We start from the raw sequence: 17771 nt of genomic DNA, 5'->3' as shown, positions 1-17771 counted from the left end.
CCGATATTGATACCATGAAAATGGCTTCTCCCTTTATTAATTAATAAAGGTCTCCTTTATTTTTTCTCACTAGTGTTTTCTAGTTTTCAAGGTAGAAACCTTATACAGCTTTCATTAGACTGTGCTCCAAAGTCTTGGCACTCTACTATAAATGGTCTTTTTTAAAGTTCTATTTTCTCATTATTCATTGTTAGTTTATAGAAACACAACTTATTTTTTGCACATTTACTTTTTATTTAGAGACTTTGATAAATTCACTTACTTATTCTGACGATTTGTAGAAGCTCTTGGATTTTCTATGTCACAATCATAGCATCTGCAAATAAATCCCTTCTCTCTCTCTTTTTTTATTTTTCAATCTTTGGAACTTCTATTTCTTTTTAATGGCTTTTGTATTTGAGGTTCTAGCTGGTGCAATGTTGAACAGAGGTGGTGGCAGTGGACATCTTGTCCTGTCCTTGAATTCCGTGAGAAAAGTGCAATATTTTACCACTATACACGTTGGTAGTAAATTTTTTTTATAGAACGCTTTTCCAGATTCAGGAAATTCTATTCTATTCATAATTTGCTGAGAGCTTATACTGTGAAGTTGAATTTTATGAAATGCTTTTTCTGTACCTTTATTCTATTACTAGTTGAATTATACTCATTGATCTTTTAATATTAAACCAATCTTTGTATTCCTAGAATAAACCCAACTTGGCCATGGCTTATTAGACCTTCTATATATTGCTGGATTTTATTTGCTAATATTTTATTTAGTACTCTTGTGTCTATGTTTATAAGGGATAATTTACATTTTTTTTCTTTTCTTGTAGTATCATTGGTTTGGGGATCAGAGTTATGCCAGCTTCATAAAATGAATTAAAATATGTTCCTAATTCTCTTTTCTGGAAGAGTCTGTGTGTAATTAGTTTTATTTCTTCCTTAAATACTTAGAAGAATTTACCTGTGAAGCCTCTGGGCTTTGGTTTTTCATTGTGGGAGAACTATTAATTACAGATTTAATTTCTTAAATAGCCATAGGACTACACACATTTTCTATTTCTTATAGTGTCAGTTTGGTTAAGTTGTACTTGTTCAAGGAATATGCACACTTTATCCATATTTCTACTTGGATATGCTGTTCATAAAGTACTCGTATTGTCTCTTTAATTTCTGTAGGGGCTGTGGTAGTGCCCCTCTTACAGTCTGTATCCTGGGGACTTGTCCCTTTGTCCCTTCATTAGCGTTTCTCAGGGCTTATCTGTTGACCTACTTCAATTAACTTCTGATGTGTTGATTTTCTTCACTGATTTACTTCAGTGATTCCTGCTCTTGAAGGCCCTTCATTCTGCTTTCTCAGAAATTAATTTGCTGCTCTTTTTCTTTCTTCTCAAGATAGAAACTTAAATGTTTGAATTTCACTGTTTCTTCCTTTTGTCTAAAATCTGTTTTACTTGAGAGAGCACCATTTTGAAAGTGTGTATGTCCCCTTGAAAAGAATTGTATCTGATGCTGCTAAAATACTATATTCTGTCAGTGTAGCTCTGGTCAGTTCACTATACTGTTTAAATCTTACATATCTTTGTTCATCTATTACCTATGTGTTCTATCACTTGCTGAGACAGAGTGCTATTCTCCAACTATAAGTGTGGATTTGTTTCTCCTTTTAGTTTTGATGTTTTTCTTTTGCATGTTTTGAAATTTTGTTATTAAGTGCCATTAAGAATTGACCCCTTTGTTATTAAGAATTGCCCCTACATTTCTTTAGTTTTACTCCTTGCGTTAAGACCTTGGGCATGAATACAGTCAGACCAGCTTTATTTGGCTTAGTGTTTGGATGTTGTACCTATCTCCATCCTCACAATTTTCAGTCTGACCATGTTCTCTTAATCAAGACGTGCCTCTTGCAAATATCACAGTTGTTGCTGTCGTTGACTCTAGTCTGAGAAGTTTAGCTCACTTGCCTTTTCAACCTTCTGCAGTGCAAGGTGCAAAGTCCAACAGTCATTCTGAGGGTCTGTCCTTGTGGTCTGTTGCAACCTGTCCATCTGGCCAGCTTGTTTCCTAAGTATGGTATGACTCTGGGAGATTTCATTCTGCCATTCTGCTTGGCCTCGCTAGCCTCCCGCATCACCCCAGAACTCAGTGAATATTTTAGGGTGCAAACTCTAAAATATTTGGGGATATATATGTGGGATCCTCTAGTTTCCTATCTTTCATGCTGACTCTGAGAGATGGCCAAAAACCCCTACTCACCTCTCTCAGCCCTGGTGGAGTCTCCTTATGGGGGGAAGCCCAATCCCCGGCCCACACCCAGGATGAGCAAATGCCCCCCAGGCAAGAAAGTGGCTGGTAACTGTCAGCTCACCTGGGCAGGGTCTCTCTCATCCCTTTGGAATTTTAGCTCTTCTAGACCTCAGAACTTCCACAGTCCTCCAGTCTTTAAAAATACAATTGTTTGCAATTTATGGTTTTCCCCAGATGTTGCAACAGAATGGCTGTCCTTATCCCTATATATTCATCTTACCTAGAAGTATAAATGTGCTCTGGTTTATTAATTAAATGAATAAATAAATGTCTAGCACTTCAATAGGCTTCCACAGTCCTTTCCTCCAATAACCCTGCCCCTGCCCCTTATCTATTAACCTCATTTTGAAGGTGAGAAACTTCTGCTTCTGGGCTGTTTCATGAAGAACAAAGGATCCCACACCTAGCAAGGAGAGTTCTAACTGCCCAAAGCCTCTCTATGACCACTAGGACGGGCAGGGGCTTTGCTGGAAGCCCAGTGCCTAGAACCATGTCTGGAAACTCCACATTTACTGCACTCTATGGGAAGGGAAGGATGCATGCAAGTGGGAGAGGAAAGAATGCATGAAGGAAAGGATGCACGTGGGCGGGCAGGAAAGGGTGCATGCACGCCCGCTGTGGAGGGGTGCGGGCAGCACGTACCAGCCTGCGGATGTCACGTTCGCATTCCCGTTTAATGCGGTGAACCTCGTCCTGGTGCGCCTGATAGGCAGCGCGCAGGTCCGCCGCCTTGGTCTTGTCCGCCTGCATACAGTTGCTGAGCGCCTCCTCTGCCTGCTTGCGCGCGGACTTGAGCTCCAGGATTTCCTGCTGCAGCCGTAGGCGCTCGCCGTCAAAGGTCCTGCGCGCCTCCTCTCGCGCCTCGGCCAGCAACGCCGTCTTGACCTTGTCGGCCGCACCATCCCGCAGCACATTGAGTGTGGCCTGCAGCCGCTGCAGCTCGCCTTCCTTGATCTTGGCTGTGCGTGCGGCCTCCTGCTCGTGCTGCCGGATGAGCACCTCGCGAAGCGCCTGCAGCTCCTTGGTCTTCTCCTCATGCAGCTTGGCCCTGAGCTCCGAGATGTAGGCCGTGTGCCGCCGCTGCTCCTGCTCGCGCTCCAGCTTGGCCTCCTGCAGCCGCTCGCGCAGTTTGCCCACCTGCGGCCCGAGCCACGGGAGAGGGGGTCAGCATCAGACCCAGCCACCACCTCCCCGTGCCACCTTGCGCACAAGGGCCCCTGTGACCCTCCCCGGTCCCCACACCCCAATTCCCCCTCCTGCCACCCCCACGGCCCTGATCCTCATAGGCCCCACCTATTTTCCTTCCTACTCTATTTCCTGGTATTTTCTTGAGAATTTTCTAGAGGTGAAAAAACGTCTGAAGATGCTGGAGAGGACATTCAGGCCTTTGACATCTCCTCCAGTTTGGAGATTCACAAGGGAGGACAATTTATCCATCACAAAACACAGGCAGAAATCATCTCTCACCAAAGAGGAACAAACTTTACTCCAGAAATAAATTTCCAGGGCCTATGCAACGGACTGACTTAGGAAGACTGGAGAAGACAGAGGCAGAGAAGCACAAGCAGGGAGCAATGACCCTCACTGAGCTACCCCCTCCATAGGCTGGGGGCTCCAAGGTTCCCCCACTTTAACTCATAGGAGCCTCGGGAAGAAGTAACTTTTGCTGGAGGGCAGCAGTGGCTCAGAGAGGACACACCAAGGGACAGAACCAAGCTCACCTCCAGGCACCTGACGCCAGAGCCTGGCTGCCCAGTCATCCCCAGATGCCAGGCTGCCAAGCCAGCCTAAGTGAATTTATCTAATCAGTAAAATTTAAGACAGTACTTGTAAAATGTGCCAAGGGAATATTTTCTTAAAACACCCCAAAGTGCTTTATTCGACCTTCTCAAGGATCACATAAAACACACACTCGGCAGGAACCCCTGCCAATCCATTAGCTTTCTAAATCACGCCAGTCTCCAAAAAACAGAAACCAATTATATCTCAGAGGACGAGCTGCTTCCATGGGAGGCAGCCACAGTCTCCCCAGACCACTGGTTACGACATACAAACATGCTGAAGTTAATTTCGGGTGAGGAGTTTGACCATGCGTCCGGGTATTGATCAACCCTTACTTTCAACAGCAGAGAAAGCTGCAAAATTAGGCCAGATAAAAACACGAGATCAGCATCTCCTTGTACTGAATACTCTTGACCACAGAAATAAAATGGGGGACCCATTTGGGTCTACCTCTCCCAGGGCTGGAACTGGGAGTCTTTCCTAACGGGTTGAATCACAAGGAGCCAGAACTTTAAATACTTAACATGACTGTCCCAGCAAGGAACTAAATGCTTTCAACATTGTCCTTTTTGGGAAGCCCACTGTCCTGATTTCCCTGTCTATTGCCAACAAGGACCTGAGTCAGAAGGAAGGGACTTGCTGCACTGATGTGGGATACTACATCTCAAGACAGCATCACGTATCAACTTGGCAGGGCCATGGGATCAGGTCATTTGACCAAACACCAATGCAGATGTTGCCGTGAAGGTATTTTTTTTTTAAAGACGTGATTCACATTTAGTCCTTGAATAAAAGAGCTGACCCTTCATCGTGTGGGTGGGCCACACCCAATCAGTTGATGGCCTCAAGAGAAAAGGCCAAGCTCCCGGGAGGAGAAAGGAATTCAGACTGCTTCATACTCATGAGTGCAGCATCATCTCTTCCTGAACTCCCCAGCTGCCTGCTCTGCAAAGCTCAGACTTGTCAGCCTCCATAATCATGTGAGCCAACTTCTTAAAAAAAATCTGTCTTCCTCACCTCCCCACCCATACACACACACACATCTTTCTCACTGGTTCCATGCCTCTCTGAACAACCCTGACTATATACTCTGAAGCGGGACATCATGGGCACATAAGGAAAGCCAAAAGTGGGTGAGTGGATAAAGGGAAGTTTGCTCACAGGTAGATAAGGAGGAAGGAATGTGCGGGAGAGCTGAGGTGTATGCAGGGCAGCCTGGGAGAGGGTCGTCCTGCTGAGACAGGCCAGGCCACACCGGTGTGTAGAGAAGACAGGGTCAAGCAAGAAATCCCCTCTGGGTCCCACCGGTTCTGCCCTGAGGAGCCAAGGCCCAAGCCCAGGGGTAACAAGTCTCTTGAACAAGCCCAGGTTAGCCCATTGTGGACAGAGCACCTGCGCCTTACACCATCGAGCTTAGCAAGTCTAAAAAGTGACTGGCACTTCACCTGCCAGATGCTTCCGAGCTGTCCCCCAAGTTCAGAGGCACAGCAGGAGAGATGGGCCCGTGCCCACTGCTCCTCCGCACCTGGCCCCAGATGAGGCAAGAGCAAATTGACTGGAAGGGACTGCACCCTGGGGTGGTGGGGAAGGCAGCTGCCTCGGGGGAAACCTGGGAGCCAGTGCCACCTGCCATCCAGCGGGAACAGGTAAGTCAGCCTCCCCCTTTCCCCTGACACCCCACTCCTCCTTGTTTCTGTCAGCGCTGGCTCCCCATTTCCAGATCTGGCTGCTTCTCCCACTCCCTGCCAGCACTCTGGTCCTGCCATCAGACTGTGGCAGACACCTCCCAACCAGTAAGGCCTCAACTCTGCCCCTGCCCACCCCAGACCTGGGCCTCAGCATGTCCGGGACTCATGGGTGTTGCTGGACACTTGGGAACATGAAAGCACTGTTCCCTGGCTCAATAGCCAGCAAAAGCCTTAGGATCCAGTTGCCAAAGGCCTCTGTGAAGTCTTCCGGGGCTCTCTTGCCCCTACGCCGTGTCCGAACACTTCCCATGCAACACGGAGTGACGGCACAGGGGCTTGCTGAATGAATGAATCAATAGATAAGTTAACATTTTCCCTTGTCCTACGGTGTTCAACAGGGATCCTCTGGGAAAACAACCTGAACTGTGGCATCAACAATAATTTTATGGGATCGTATGAAAATATCATTTAGGGGTGCCAGGGTCGCTCAGTCATTAAGCATCTATCTGCCTTCGGCTCAGGTCATGATCTGGCGTCCTGGGATCCAGCCCCACATCAGGCTCCCTGCTCAGTGGGAAGCCTGCTTCTCCCTCTCCCACTCCCCCTGCTTGTGTTCCCTCTTTTACTGTGTCTCTCTCTGTCAAATAAATAAATAAAATCTAAAAAAAAAGAAGAAGAAGAAGAAAATATCATTTAAATGCAACTATAAAGTTTCTATTTATGTTTTTCCTACCAGCCCATAAGCACATTGCTGAATTCTGGAACAGAAGCTCCCCCAGCAGCAACCCAGGGAAAGCCATCCCAAGGAGCCATGGGTGTGGCTGGGCTGAGAAATCAGGCAGCCGGGGCGTGTCCAACAGGGGGACAGCCTGGTGACCCGGGGGCACAGTCCCCACAGACCTGGCCCCAACCTAGTGCCACCACATACACCTGTGCTGAGACCCGATATCATGGGCAGAGGTGTGTCCCCCAAATTCCCAAAGGAGGTCCCAACCTGCAGAACCTCAGAATGTGACTGTATTTGGAGATAAAATCTGAAAAGATATAATTAAGTCAAATGAAGTCATCTGTGTGGGCCCTGGCCCATTACAACCGGTGTCCTTAAAAGAAGAGGTCAGAACACAGACACATGGGGACAGCCATGTGAGCACATAGGGAAAAGATGGCCATCTCCATGCCCAGGAGGGAGGTATCCTAGGAGAAACCAGCCTGCTCACACCTTCATCCACTACTTCCAACCTCCAGAATAACTTCCTTGTTGTTGAAGCCAAAGTCGGTGGTGGTTTGTGATGGTAGCCCGGGTGAGCTAGCTGACTGACCCTCAGTCTGCTCACCTATCAACTGGAGAGCACCGTCAAAGGCACCTAGAGTGACCTGCATAGCAGACACATAATAAATGTCAGCCAAGTGCCCCGCGGCTGTGTGTGACAGGCGGCACACACGTGTGACTGTCCCATTCTTCAAATGACTCAGGGAGGCAGGCACAACAGAGGACTCCATGTAACAAAGGGGAAAACTGAGGCATCGGGTGGTCACATGGCTTGCCCCGAGACAGCAAGTTGAGTTAGATGGTGGGGGTGGGAGGACCCCTGGCAGAATGACCTTGGCTGTGTGGTTTCCCAAGGGCCACAGCTGCTGTTGCTACTTCGGCGTGGGGCCAGTCCCAAGGGATCCCAGCAGATGAATCCCTCCCGAGATGCACAAAGTGTGGACAAGCTGGTGCCTCGGGCAGCTAAGCTGGCTTGGAGTCCTGAGTGTCCTGATATGGGAGGGGACACATCGGTCCCCAAGCTCCAGGAGCCCAGCCTTCATCCCCCCAGGTCCTGGGCTCTGCCTCCGCTCTCCATGGTGCTGTTCTGAGCAGGGGACTGAATCAGGCCCCAGGGCCCATGTCCCCTCCCCACCTGGGAGCTGGACCACGTCTGGACCCCTGCTGTTGCCCAGTCCCCAGCACGTTCAACTAGATGGGATACCTACGACCATCCCCCAGCAGTCCCTCAAGGGCTCCCAGTGCTGCGCACCCGGCTGGAGGGCATGCCTCCTTCATGGCTGGGTATAACCTCCCCCACCATACCCAGAATAGGCCAGACCCTCCCACTCAGGCTGCCCGGGAGCAAGCTCCACGCCCCCTTCTCTAAGCCCATGGACACCACAGAACACCGGCCAGCTTGGACTTCAAACCACCCAAGTGACAAGTGTATTTAATCTGTGACCTCGGATCTCTAGGGCTTTGCCCTGGCTGGTTATTATTCCTCCACTGTGCCAGGCATCAATACACTTGAACTGAATGCCTACAGCCTGCTGGCCACCAACCTGGCTCTGTACCAACCAGCCCCAAAGCTCGTTCTCACCCCACGAGAGCTCAACGGCCCCGTCCCAGACCCAGACTCTGCCAGAAGCTCTCTAGTACCCTCACCTCCTAACTCCCCCTCCTCCACCAACAGGTCCATTAGGGGGCCCCATTATGACCCCATCTTGCAGGGGAGAGGAGTTACAGCACAGACAGTGATGTATCTGATCCGAGGTCACAGGGAGACGGGAGGTGGCCAAGACTGGAACCCACGTGGTACCACCACTGATGTTGTACCCATTCTCCCAAGGGGCAAGCTGAGGCTCAGAGGTCGAGTGCCCACCCCCAGCCAGGGAACTCGCAGCACCCCCCCATGGAGTCAGGGGCCCACACCCCTCCCACCTTGCTCTTTTCCTGCTGGAACTCGATCTGAATGCTCGTCAGCTTGGCCCGCAGCTCCTCGTTGGCCATTTGCACGGCATCAGCCTCCGTGTCGGGCTTCTCGCCCTTGTTCCGGCTCTTCTTAGACATGCTTCCTGTCGGGTTGAGACGCTGAAAGCCCGAGGTTCACACCCACCAGCCGGCAGATGCCGCTGTAAACTCCACCGTGCTAACCAGTCGTGCAGGGCTCAGCTCGTCCTCCGTGTAAACCACCATCACTTGGGACCCTGGGGAGGGGGAAGGCCAGGTTAGCAGAGAGAAAGAGGGAGGGAGGTGGCATCCTGGCCTGAGCACTGAAGTCCAAGGGCAGCCAGCATTGCCTGCGGCCTCCCTGCCTGGCCAGGCCCGAGCTGCTGCCCAGCTGATGGAGGCATCCTGATGAGCTAAGGGCCCCACCAGCCCGCACATTCCTCCCAGGGGAACCAAGGCCTAGACCTTCAGTTTGGTAGGGCTGTCCTCCCAGCCCACATGGTGGCAAAGCCCAAGCCCTTAAGAGTGAAGGCCAGTACCACTGCGTCCCAGGTGAGACCCCCAGGTCACCTTCCGTTAATCCGCACAACTGCCCAGAGAGGTCAGTGACCATGCCCAGTGTCACAGGGGAGGAACTGGGGCACACACAGGCTGAGGGCTAGCAAGAGTCACACAGCCAAGATGGGGCAACAGCATTAAGCCGGTCAAGCTCCACAGGTGGACTGGACGTGGTGAGTCCGAACCCAGACTCCCAGCCCTGAGCCTTGAGCTAGCTGGACCCCATGCTGTCCTGCCAGCACATCCTGGTCCCTGGGCCCCTCGCTCTGCCTTCTTGCTCTTTTCCATATGACAAAGCACGTTACACCAGGACAGGAGCTCCAAGCGAGCAGGGCCTGGGTCGGTTTTATTCTTTCTGCAACCTCTGTGCCTAGACTCAGAGCTCAGCATGCAGGACGCCCTCCATTAGCATTTGTTGAATGAATGAATGAATGAATGAAGCATCTATTATGTGTCAAGGCCTGTGATCAGAGCTGGGGCGCGTAGAGTCCTCACAGCACCAGGAGAGATAGGAACAGATATTAGGCCCATCTTAGAGAGGAGCAAAAATCCTGGCACAGAGAGGTTCAGTAAGCTATCTAAGGCCACAGAGCGATTCAGTGGGATTAGATCGCCTTGGGCGAGAATGCACTGAGAAGAGAACATTCCAGCATGGAGGAATGCCAGGCTTTGGCCGTGGAACAGAAGACATGAAATCAACAAGGAAGACCGGACAGGAACAGCATAGAAGGAGAACAAGGAGGACCAGGGAGGTTCAGGGAAGAAGGGGTTCTAGAAGGTGATCAAGATGAGGATGAGGATGGGAAACTGGCCACTGGATTCAGGAACACGGCGTCAGTGGCCTCGGGCGGATCTGCTTTGTGCAGTGGGAGTCGGGAGGCAGGCAGACAGACAGGGAGCTGGGGCGGGGTCTCACAGATGCCTGCACTTCCAGCAAGCGGCAGCCGCTCCGTGTCTGGGAGCTGAGGTCCAGCGTTTCCGGGGAGCCTGGGATGTCTGTGCAAACCAGCCGATTGGGAAGGCAGAGATGGAAGCCCAAAAAACCCCTCTCGGACAGGAGGGCGCCTCTCAACATGCCACTTAGGAGCATGTAGGGGCAATCGGCAGCCCACCGATTCCAGAAAGGTACACTGTGACCGCAGATACGTATAAACTCCATTCGCTCTGATATGGCTTATAAGCGTAATCCATAATCCATCCCTCACCGCTCTCACCTGACTGCTTTTACCAGCTCCGCAGCTCTCCGAAGGCATCTGGCCCCGAAGAGGGAGCAGGGAGCACGCGCGGGTCCAGCTCTCGGAACAGGAAGACTTCCCTCCCCTTGACCCCATCCTGTGGCCCAACAAGGCGCCCCCAAGAATGCAGGTAAGGACTCACCAGCGATACGACCTCTCCATAAGCTCAGGTGTTCTTCCCAGCGACCCACAGCTCGGCCAAAGGGACGGTTAAGTAAATGACACCCCAAGTTGTGACACGTGGCCACACGGAGGAAGGCGAATGTCACAGAGTCAAAGAACCGAGACCGTCTGTGATCGCAGTTTTCAGAAATACTGATTCACTGTTTCCGTTTGGTCCCAGGTATTTCTTGAGCCCCTGCTGGGCACCAGGTCCCGGGGACACAGCAGGAAGCACCAGACAGCCAGGCCTCTCAGACGTTAGCAGTGACTGCTCGAGGGAGAGGTGCTATTTACCTTCTTCTTTATACTCTTCCTGAGACATCAGATTTTCTATTTCCATTCCTGATTTACAGGGGGGAAAAATGATGCCATTTTCTCAAAGGAATGCAAGCAAGTTTCAGAAAACCATCTGGGACTAGCTGGGAGGGAGACAAGGAAGAAGCCGAGGGAAAAGCCCGTGGCCCCTGTCCCCAGTGCCGCGACAGCCTGGTCTGGAGGCTGACTGACACTCCAGGCACAGCTGGACGCAGCTCCAGCTCCGCCTGGGTCTCTTGGGGCTGCCTGCAAGGGAGAGGTCAGCTGAGAAGAGAGGACACAGGCCACACCCCCCGGGACACAGCTGACCATTCTGTGGGGCGGCCTTGTCTCCCAGCAAAGGGCTATCCTTCACCGTAAGTGTGTCCTCGTGGCTCACGCTTTGCTGACTGGATGGTCCAGGGAAAGTCACAGAACTTCTCTATGACTCAGTTTTCCCATCTGTCTAATGGGACCCATGGCGCTGACCTCACAGGGATGTGTGGGAATGGCTGGAATCATATCCATGCTCAGCAAGGCACTCAGCCCAGTGAGGACACTTGCCAAATACAACGAAACTGCATTTCTTAGGAGGAGCAAGGCCAGCCTCCCAGTAACCTCCGTGAAGGTCAGGCTAGCAGGTGCTAAGCCTAGGTCCCCTTGTAAGAGGCCAAGTCAAGGTGTGGCCCATCTGGTGTCACGCTGTCCCAGCTCCTCAGAGGCCCTAGTACAACCTAAAGGCCCGTTTCCTTGCCCAGCAGTCCCTCCCAGGGTCCCTGAAGATGCCAGGGAGGAACGGTAGCAGAGGATGGGCCTCAGAGAAACCACGTGCCCGCCCGAGGTAGCACAGCACCCTGGGTGCAGGCCGTGACTGTCTGCTCCTCAGTGAGGCCCTGGGACAGCAAGCCCAGGGGAAAGGGGGAAAGGAGACCCAGCCCGTGGGGAGACAGCATGCCAGGAGCACTTGGGGGACCATGAGAACAGTGGTTGGCCAGTCCCAGACTCCAAATGCTCTCAGCCCCGCTGGGCATCTGGACCCCAAGGTCCCCCAGTCTCCCAGCCTGGCTTTTGAGGCCGCAAGAGCAGAAGGGCCAAAAGGCAGAGACAGACGGCAGCGGGACAGGCCAGATACCCAGAAGGGGGGCCATGCCTGGGGACGAACACAGTAGCCCCTGAAAAGGCACGTTTACCCTATCACCTGAGCAGTGATTCAGCATGCATTGTGCTCCTGACCAATGAGAAAATAGAGATTGGCCTCTGCAGCCACACAGGAGGCACTCTCCTGCTCTGAAGCCACGGAAGTCTCGGGCTGCCTTTGGGGAAAGCCGCCTGGTGAAGGGGCGCATGTCCTCCAGGGTCTGACTCACACCGACATCCCATCCCGGCCCCGCCATCTGTCCCCCGCCCCCATGCTCCCTGCTCAGCAAGCTCCCAGGCAGGCCACCCTGCAGGCCATAGTGCTCCCGCCCCGTTTCATGGCCACCTCCTATCTTGCCTCCTCCAGGAAGCCTCCCATAATGAGCCCATGGCCAGGCACCTCCTCCGAGCTGCCAGGGTAGCTGAGGGCTGCCCTGGGTGTTTGCTGATCTGTCAGCCCCTCTGAGAGCAGGATCCTGACTTCCCTTTGCCTTTGTGGGGCCTCACCCTGTGCTCAGCCCAAACTCCAAGCTCCGTGTTCCCTGGATGAATAAATTCCAGTGAGCAAACACCAAGATTTTAACCAGCAAACAGCAATATTCCCTGTCGACATTCGTTAGGCCAGGGCCTCAGTAAATGTTGAGACCAGGGGGGACACAGGAGGGGATGACACCCAAAGCTATGGACTACGTCAAACCCAGAGCTCTCGGTGGGCCCCACGCAGCTGTCTTCCTTGCCAGGAACTCACCCATGGCTGGTCCGGCCAGAGGCTCAGGGTGCCACTTGGTATCCTTACAATTGGCCCCACGGCTGCTGACCTCCATGAGGGCCTCCCCAGTGGGAACAAGAGCAGGTCATTCTCCAGCCTGAGATGAGCTCAGTGCCCACTCTGCCTGGCACTCTCCACTCCAAGCTCATGATAGCCCACTGAGCAGAATCCCAGTATGGACAGAGGAACCCCACAGAGGCTCAGCCAACATCCGCCCAAAGCCAGTGAACACTGCGCTATAGGCAAATCTCCAGTCCCTCACTCGGAGCCCATTATCTCATGCTACACATACAATGCTAGCAAGCTGCGCTCTCTGTTCTCCTGGCCCTGTACAGAAGGGATAGGGGGAAACTGGAAGACAGTGTCTTGGAAAAGGCAAATATAGACAGGAAGTGAAAAGAGCAGATTTTCCACCAGAGCAGCACCTAATAATAATAATAATAATAATAATAATAATAATAATAGTAAAATAATAATTCCTTTAATACTTAAAAGAAAAAGTCTGAGAGGCCTAGATATTAACTTTTTTGGGAGATGTCATTCTGCACTTACAACAATTTAATAAGGCATTTGCTGCCCAGACTCTTTTCATATTGGTTCAAAGTAGTTAGTGGAGGTTAAAAAAAAAAAAAATCCATAAAATGTAATGAATGAAGTCGAGTGAATTAGGTCTTCCTAACATCTATTCTGGCTCAGGGGTAAAGTGCTCTAGAGAGAGCCCACAGTGAGGAGTGCAGGTTCGGTCCCTCAGCCCAGCCCTGCCACCCACCTGTGCGTGGCTGGGTCCCAGCTGTGTTCTCCCGAGCCAGCATTCCCGGGGAGCGGATGGAGGCCACAGCACCGTGTGGGAGCGGGGCTGCTGAGCCCTGCTCAGCTCAGGGAAGGCCAGAGTAAGCTGCCCCCAGCCAGGGTCTGAGGCCCCAGTGTCCTGTCATAGGTACCACAACCTCAGAGCTGGTGCATCCTGGAAATGACAACAGATCAACCAGGTGCCCTAGCACATCTGGGAGGGTTCTGAGCACTCTGTGTGGCTGCTCAGTCCTCACAGTGGCCCCACAGCTCCCAAGCCTACATATCCAGCCACCAAGACTGTCACCTTTCCCCGGTTCTTCAAGACACACACTTCTGTCTCCAGCCAGTCCTCACCACTTCCTGCCGGGAGCTCTGACCACCCCGGCTCTCCCGGACCTGCATACTGTTCCACCTAGGCTCAGGGGCCGCAGAAGTGACCCTCCTGCCACTTCCTGCAGACAGCCCACAGGAGACAGTGCCCACGGCCACAGCAACCAGTCCTCTCACGGCGCCCTGCTCCACTACATGGCCTGAGCATTGGTGGCCCCTGGGAGCCACGCCTACTGTCCCCTGCCATCTTGGGCACTTGCCTCTTCCTGCCTCACAGGGCCACCTCAGGCCACCTCCTGACCATCCCCAGGACTCACCTTGGGCCACGCCTCCTCCAAACCCCCTTTGTCCCCAGAGGCAAGTCCAGGGGGTCCTCGTGGCCCAAGGCTCACCAGATGACTCAAGGTACCTTTACTCCACCATCTCCAGGTCTTCAGGCCAGCAGGGTATGGATGGTCACATGAAACAGACCCAATTTGTGGGTGGGGAAATTGAGGCCCAGACAGGTCAGGGGCTTACCTGCCTGCCTGGGGTCACAGAGGGAGCAGCAGCCCAGCAGGGAGAGGGGACCCCGAGGCTCCCCTCTCCTCACCAGGTGGTCAGCGGAGCTCACCTGGCACTTCAGAGGACACAGAGAAGACCTCACCCAATAGGATGCCATGGGCCCCAACCTGGCTCACTGAGGTTCCCTTGACTCCCTGGCTCCCACTGTCCACAGATGATGTCATTCATCACAGAGGTAAGTACCCCCACCGCCGGGCCAGCCCACCCCTTGCTTAGGACCCTCCCATGTCAGGGGCCAGCACAGCCCAAGACCCCAGCCCCTCGCCACAAAAAGGGCCACACGCTCCCACCAAGTCGGGACTCTAGCCCCTGTCACAGACTCACAGCTGCCCACCCAACCGCCGCGGGGCCCACTTCGTTCCACTTCCTCCTCCAGGCCAAGTTGTTCCTTCTGAGCCCACCAAGCCCCCAGGAGCCACGGCGTGGCGGGCAGGGTGGTGCCATTCAGGCTCCACACGCGTGATGCACCCATACAGCCCACACATGCACACCACGCTCTGAATGTCCACGTCCCCCCAGTTCCTGTGTTGGGACCATAAGGTCCAATGTGATGGCATGTGGAGGGGGACCTGCAGTGGGGGGAATGGTAGATTGGGCCACGTGGTGTCCTCAGGAATGGGATGAGGGCCCTCAGAGAAGAAGATGCCGAGAAATGATCTGCACTTTGCGAGGTGGGGGCAGCAAGAAGGTGCCTTGTACACGCCGGGAAGCAGCTCTCCCCAGGCCTGCACCCACACCCTGACTCCCAGCCTCCACAGTCAGTGGGAGATAAAGGTCTGTGGCTTCAGGCGGGCAATCTGCAGAAACCCGTGACAGCGGCCTGAGCTAAGACACACGCACACACACACACACACACACACACACTACACACACCACACCCACACATGCTTACATCCACCAGCCCAACAGCTCTAACCAGGATGGAAAAACCCCAGATCAGCAAGAGCCCATCTTTGCTGTGAAGCCTGCATGGAGTGTCCAGTGACGGTAGGCCCAGCTGGCTCGGGACTGCCACGTCAATACACGGAGGCACACGGCGACAGGCGGGGAGCCAGGGGACCGCGTGGGACCACCATCCCCATTCTCCCTTGGGGGGGGGTGCCTGGCTCAGAGGGCTCTGGCCCCAGCATGGGCAGGCGAGCCCCTCCGTCCCATCCACTAGCTCCCCACTTCAGCCCACCTCATCCTAGCTGAGCCGGAGAGCGTTCCGGGGCAGGGTGGGGAGGCAGGGCTGAAGCTGTTCTCCCGATTTAGAGATGAAGAAATTATGCCTCTGAGACACGTACACACCAGAAAGCCACACAGCTGGGTTAGCTGAGAAGCTGGTTGTTCTGGAAGGAAGGAAAGGGGGTATGTGGAGGACACAAAGGGGCACAAAGATCAGAAATCAGGCTCTGGCCGACAGCGGAATCAGTGGCCAGCCTCAGTGGCCAGGGCCATGTCAGTGGGGTGCCCTCACCAGCACATCGTGAGGACCAAACAGAACAGAGGATATGACAATACTTGGAAGGCCACGGAGTGTTCCAGAAACAGGCTCTTGGCTATGAGATGAACAAATCACACACACATGAAGACCCGATCAGCTGCGGGATGCAGGACTCACAGCACCTGAGATGCCGAGACTCCAAGGCCCCATCTGTCACCTCCTGCCCTCCCAGGCTCCGTGGAATCCCCTCCTTGGTCCCTTCTTCAGAGTCTTCCCCTTGACAGGAAGCTCCCCCACCCCAACCATGAGGACACCTGCTCCCCCAGGGCAGCCCCTAGGTCCTGGAAATGACCTCTCGTTTCAAGCCTAAAAGAAACCCACAAACAAAAAGACCCCTTGTAACCTCTGCCCGGGGCCCCTTCCAGCACTCAGAAGCTACCAGGAGTCTGTGTTCCCTTCCCCACAGAGGGGCCCTTGAGCTACTTGGAGATTCAGTCATACTCCTGGAAACTTCTCTTCTCCAGGTAACATGGGATAAGAAGGATGAATGTTTCTGGAGCACAGACTTATACCAGACACTACAACCAGCCCCGCAGAGGACAATCTCAAGCAAGCCTCTCATGACTATAATGCAAATCCTATCATTACCCCCATCTAGTGGATGGAGACGTTGAGGCCCAAACACAGTAAATAACCAGAGGGTCACATGGTCAGAAAAGAGCCTGGCAGGATTTAAATCCTAAGAAGGTCCCTCTGATCTGGGGTAAGTCACCTGAGTTCTCTGGGCCTCGGTTTCTTCATCTGGGAAGTGGAGATCTTTCCTGCTCCTGGGCGGCAGTTGTTTGCATGGAGGTGGGGCACTGTGGTGGTGTGCACAGCGGTGAGCTCAGGACATGCTGGGAGGAGGGCGTGAAGGCGAACCTTCACTGACACCATGTCCCAAGCGCGGCCTGGGAGTCCATCCCACAATGGGAGATTGGCTGGTGGTGCCCGTGCGTCTTGAAATGGGGACAGAAGAATGGCCACCTGCCACAGCTCACCCCACAGGCGCCACCCAAGCCCCACAGTGCTATCTGCCGGGTCCCTCCAGAGCCCTCCCGGGTCCCTTCAGACCACCACCTGCAGCCCCATGGACCTCAAAAATCTCTAACAGTCTCCCTGCCCCTCACCTCCCAGCCACTGCTGCCGCCCAGGGCGCCTTTGGAAGTGGAGGTCCCCACATCCCATCCCCGCATAGAAAATTAACTAAACACTACCAGTGATAATGGCAATAATAACAACCAAGGTTCTCAGGCCCTATTGACCCAGGCAGAGAGCACCAACAGGCCCTTGCAGAGGGATGCCTGGCTGGTAAGACCCACCACTAACCCCCCACTGCCTTGCCTACTTATTTGCTCACCCCGGCCCCGTGAAGTCTCAGCTCCTCGGCTTATAAACCACCTAGTTGACTGATTCTCCAATACCAAGCAAAGTGCCAGCCCAGAGCAGGTGCCCAAAACCTCAGGACCCCTCCTTGGACATCCACACCCATCCCCATGGTTCAATTACAAAGTTCAGGCAGAAGGATGTAAGAGATCTTTCAAGCGACACAGGTCAGGTCTCCTGAGTCCTTGGTAAAAACCACCCCCATTCCAAGAAGTCAAGTATAACCACATAGGGATGGGCATGCTTGTGGGCAGAGACAGAGGCACCCAATGGTGGGCTCAGCTCACTTGCTAGCTGCCCCCCTCGCTGCCAGCCAGGTTCCCTCAGTGTTTAAACATGGTTGCAACATAAAGACAGGATATTGAGCATCAAGGACCTTGGGCCTTGCTCTGGGGTAAGCAGAACTGTGAGCAGAGGAGCTTGGCTGGCTGAATGCATCTGGTACAAGTTTATTGCCTGTGTCCTACCCACAGGCACCATGTGTGGCATGGTGCCATGATACCAAGCAAAACACTCCCTGCCCTGCCCCAGCAATGCTCATGGCTTCTCCTGCCCAAAGCCCCCTCCTTGCAGACCTCTGCCTCTCTGTTCCTTTCAATATCGCCATACACAGATC

At 53.2% G+C, this 17771-nt stretch overlaps 1 protein-coding gene across 6 annotated transcripts in view; it reads right to left on the bottom strand.

The window, feature by feature from the left end:
- Positions 1 to 17771, bottom strand: part of JAKMIP1 (janus kinase and microtubule interacting protein 1) — a 129303-nt gene that overhangs the window by 59744 nt on the left and 51788 nt on the right. For 5 of the 6 annotated variants that reach the window (XM_032333786.1, XM_032333784.1, XM_032333787.1 and 2 more), the window contains 2 exons: positions 8455 to 8720; positions 2935 to 3429 (listed from right to left, as the gene is read on the bottom strand). In XM_032333786.1, the coding sequence (XP_032189677.1) occupies positions 2935 to 3429; positions 8455 to 8583 (624 nt within the window). In that variant the 5' untranslated portion in view covers positions 8584 to 8720. The remainder of the gene's footprint in view (positions 1 to 2934; positions 3430 to 8454; positions 8721 to 17771) is intronic. The other variant, XM_032333790.1, reaches the window with a different exon arrangement.

The sequence above is a fragment of the Mustela erminea genome, chromosome 2 (genome assembly GCF_009829155.1).
Source record: "Mustela erminea isolate mMusErm1 chromosome 2, mMusErm1.Pri, whole genome shotgun sequence".
NCBI classification, from domain to species: Eukaryota; Metazoa; Chordata; class Mammalia; order Carnivora; family Mustelidae; genus Mustela; species Mustela erminea.
This window is presented reverse-complemented; position numbering and strand designations above follow the sequence as displayed.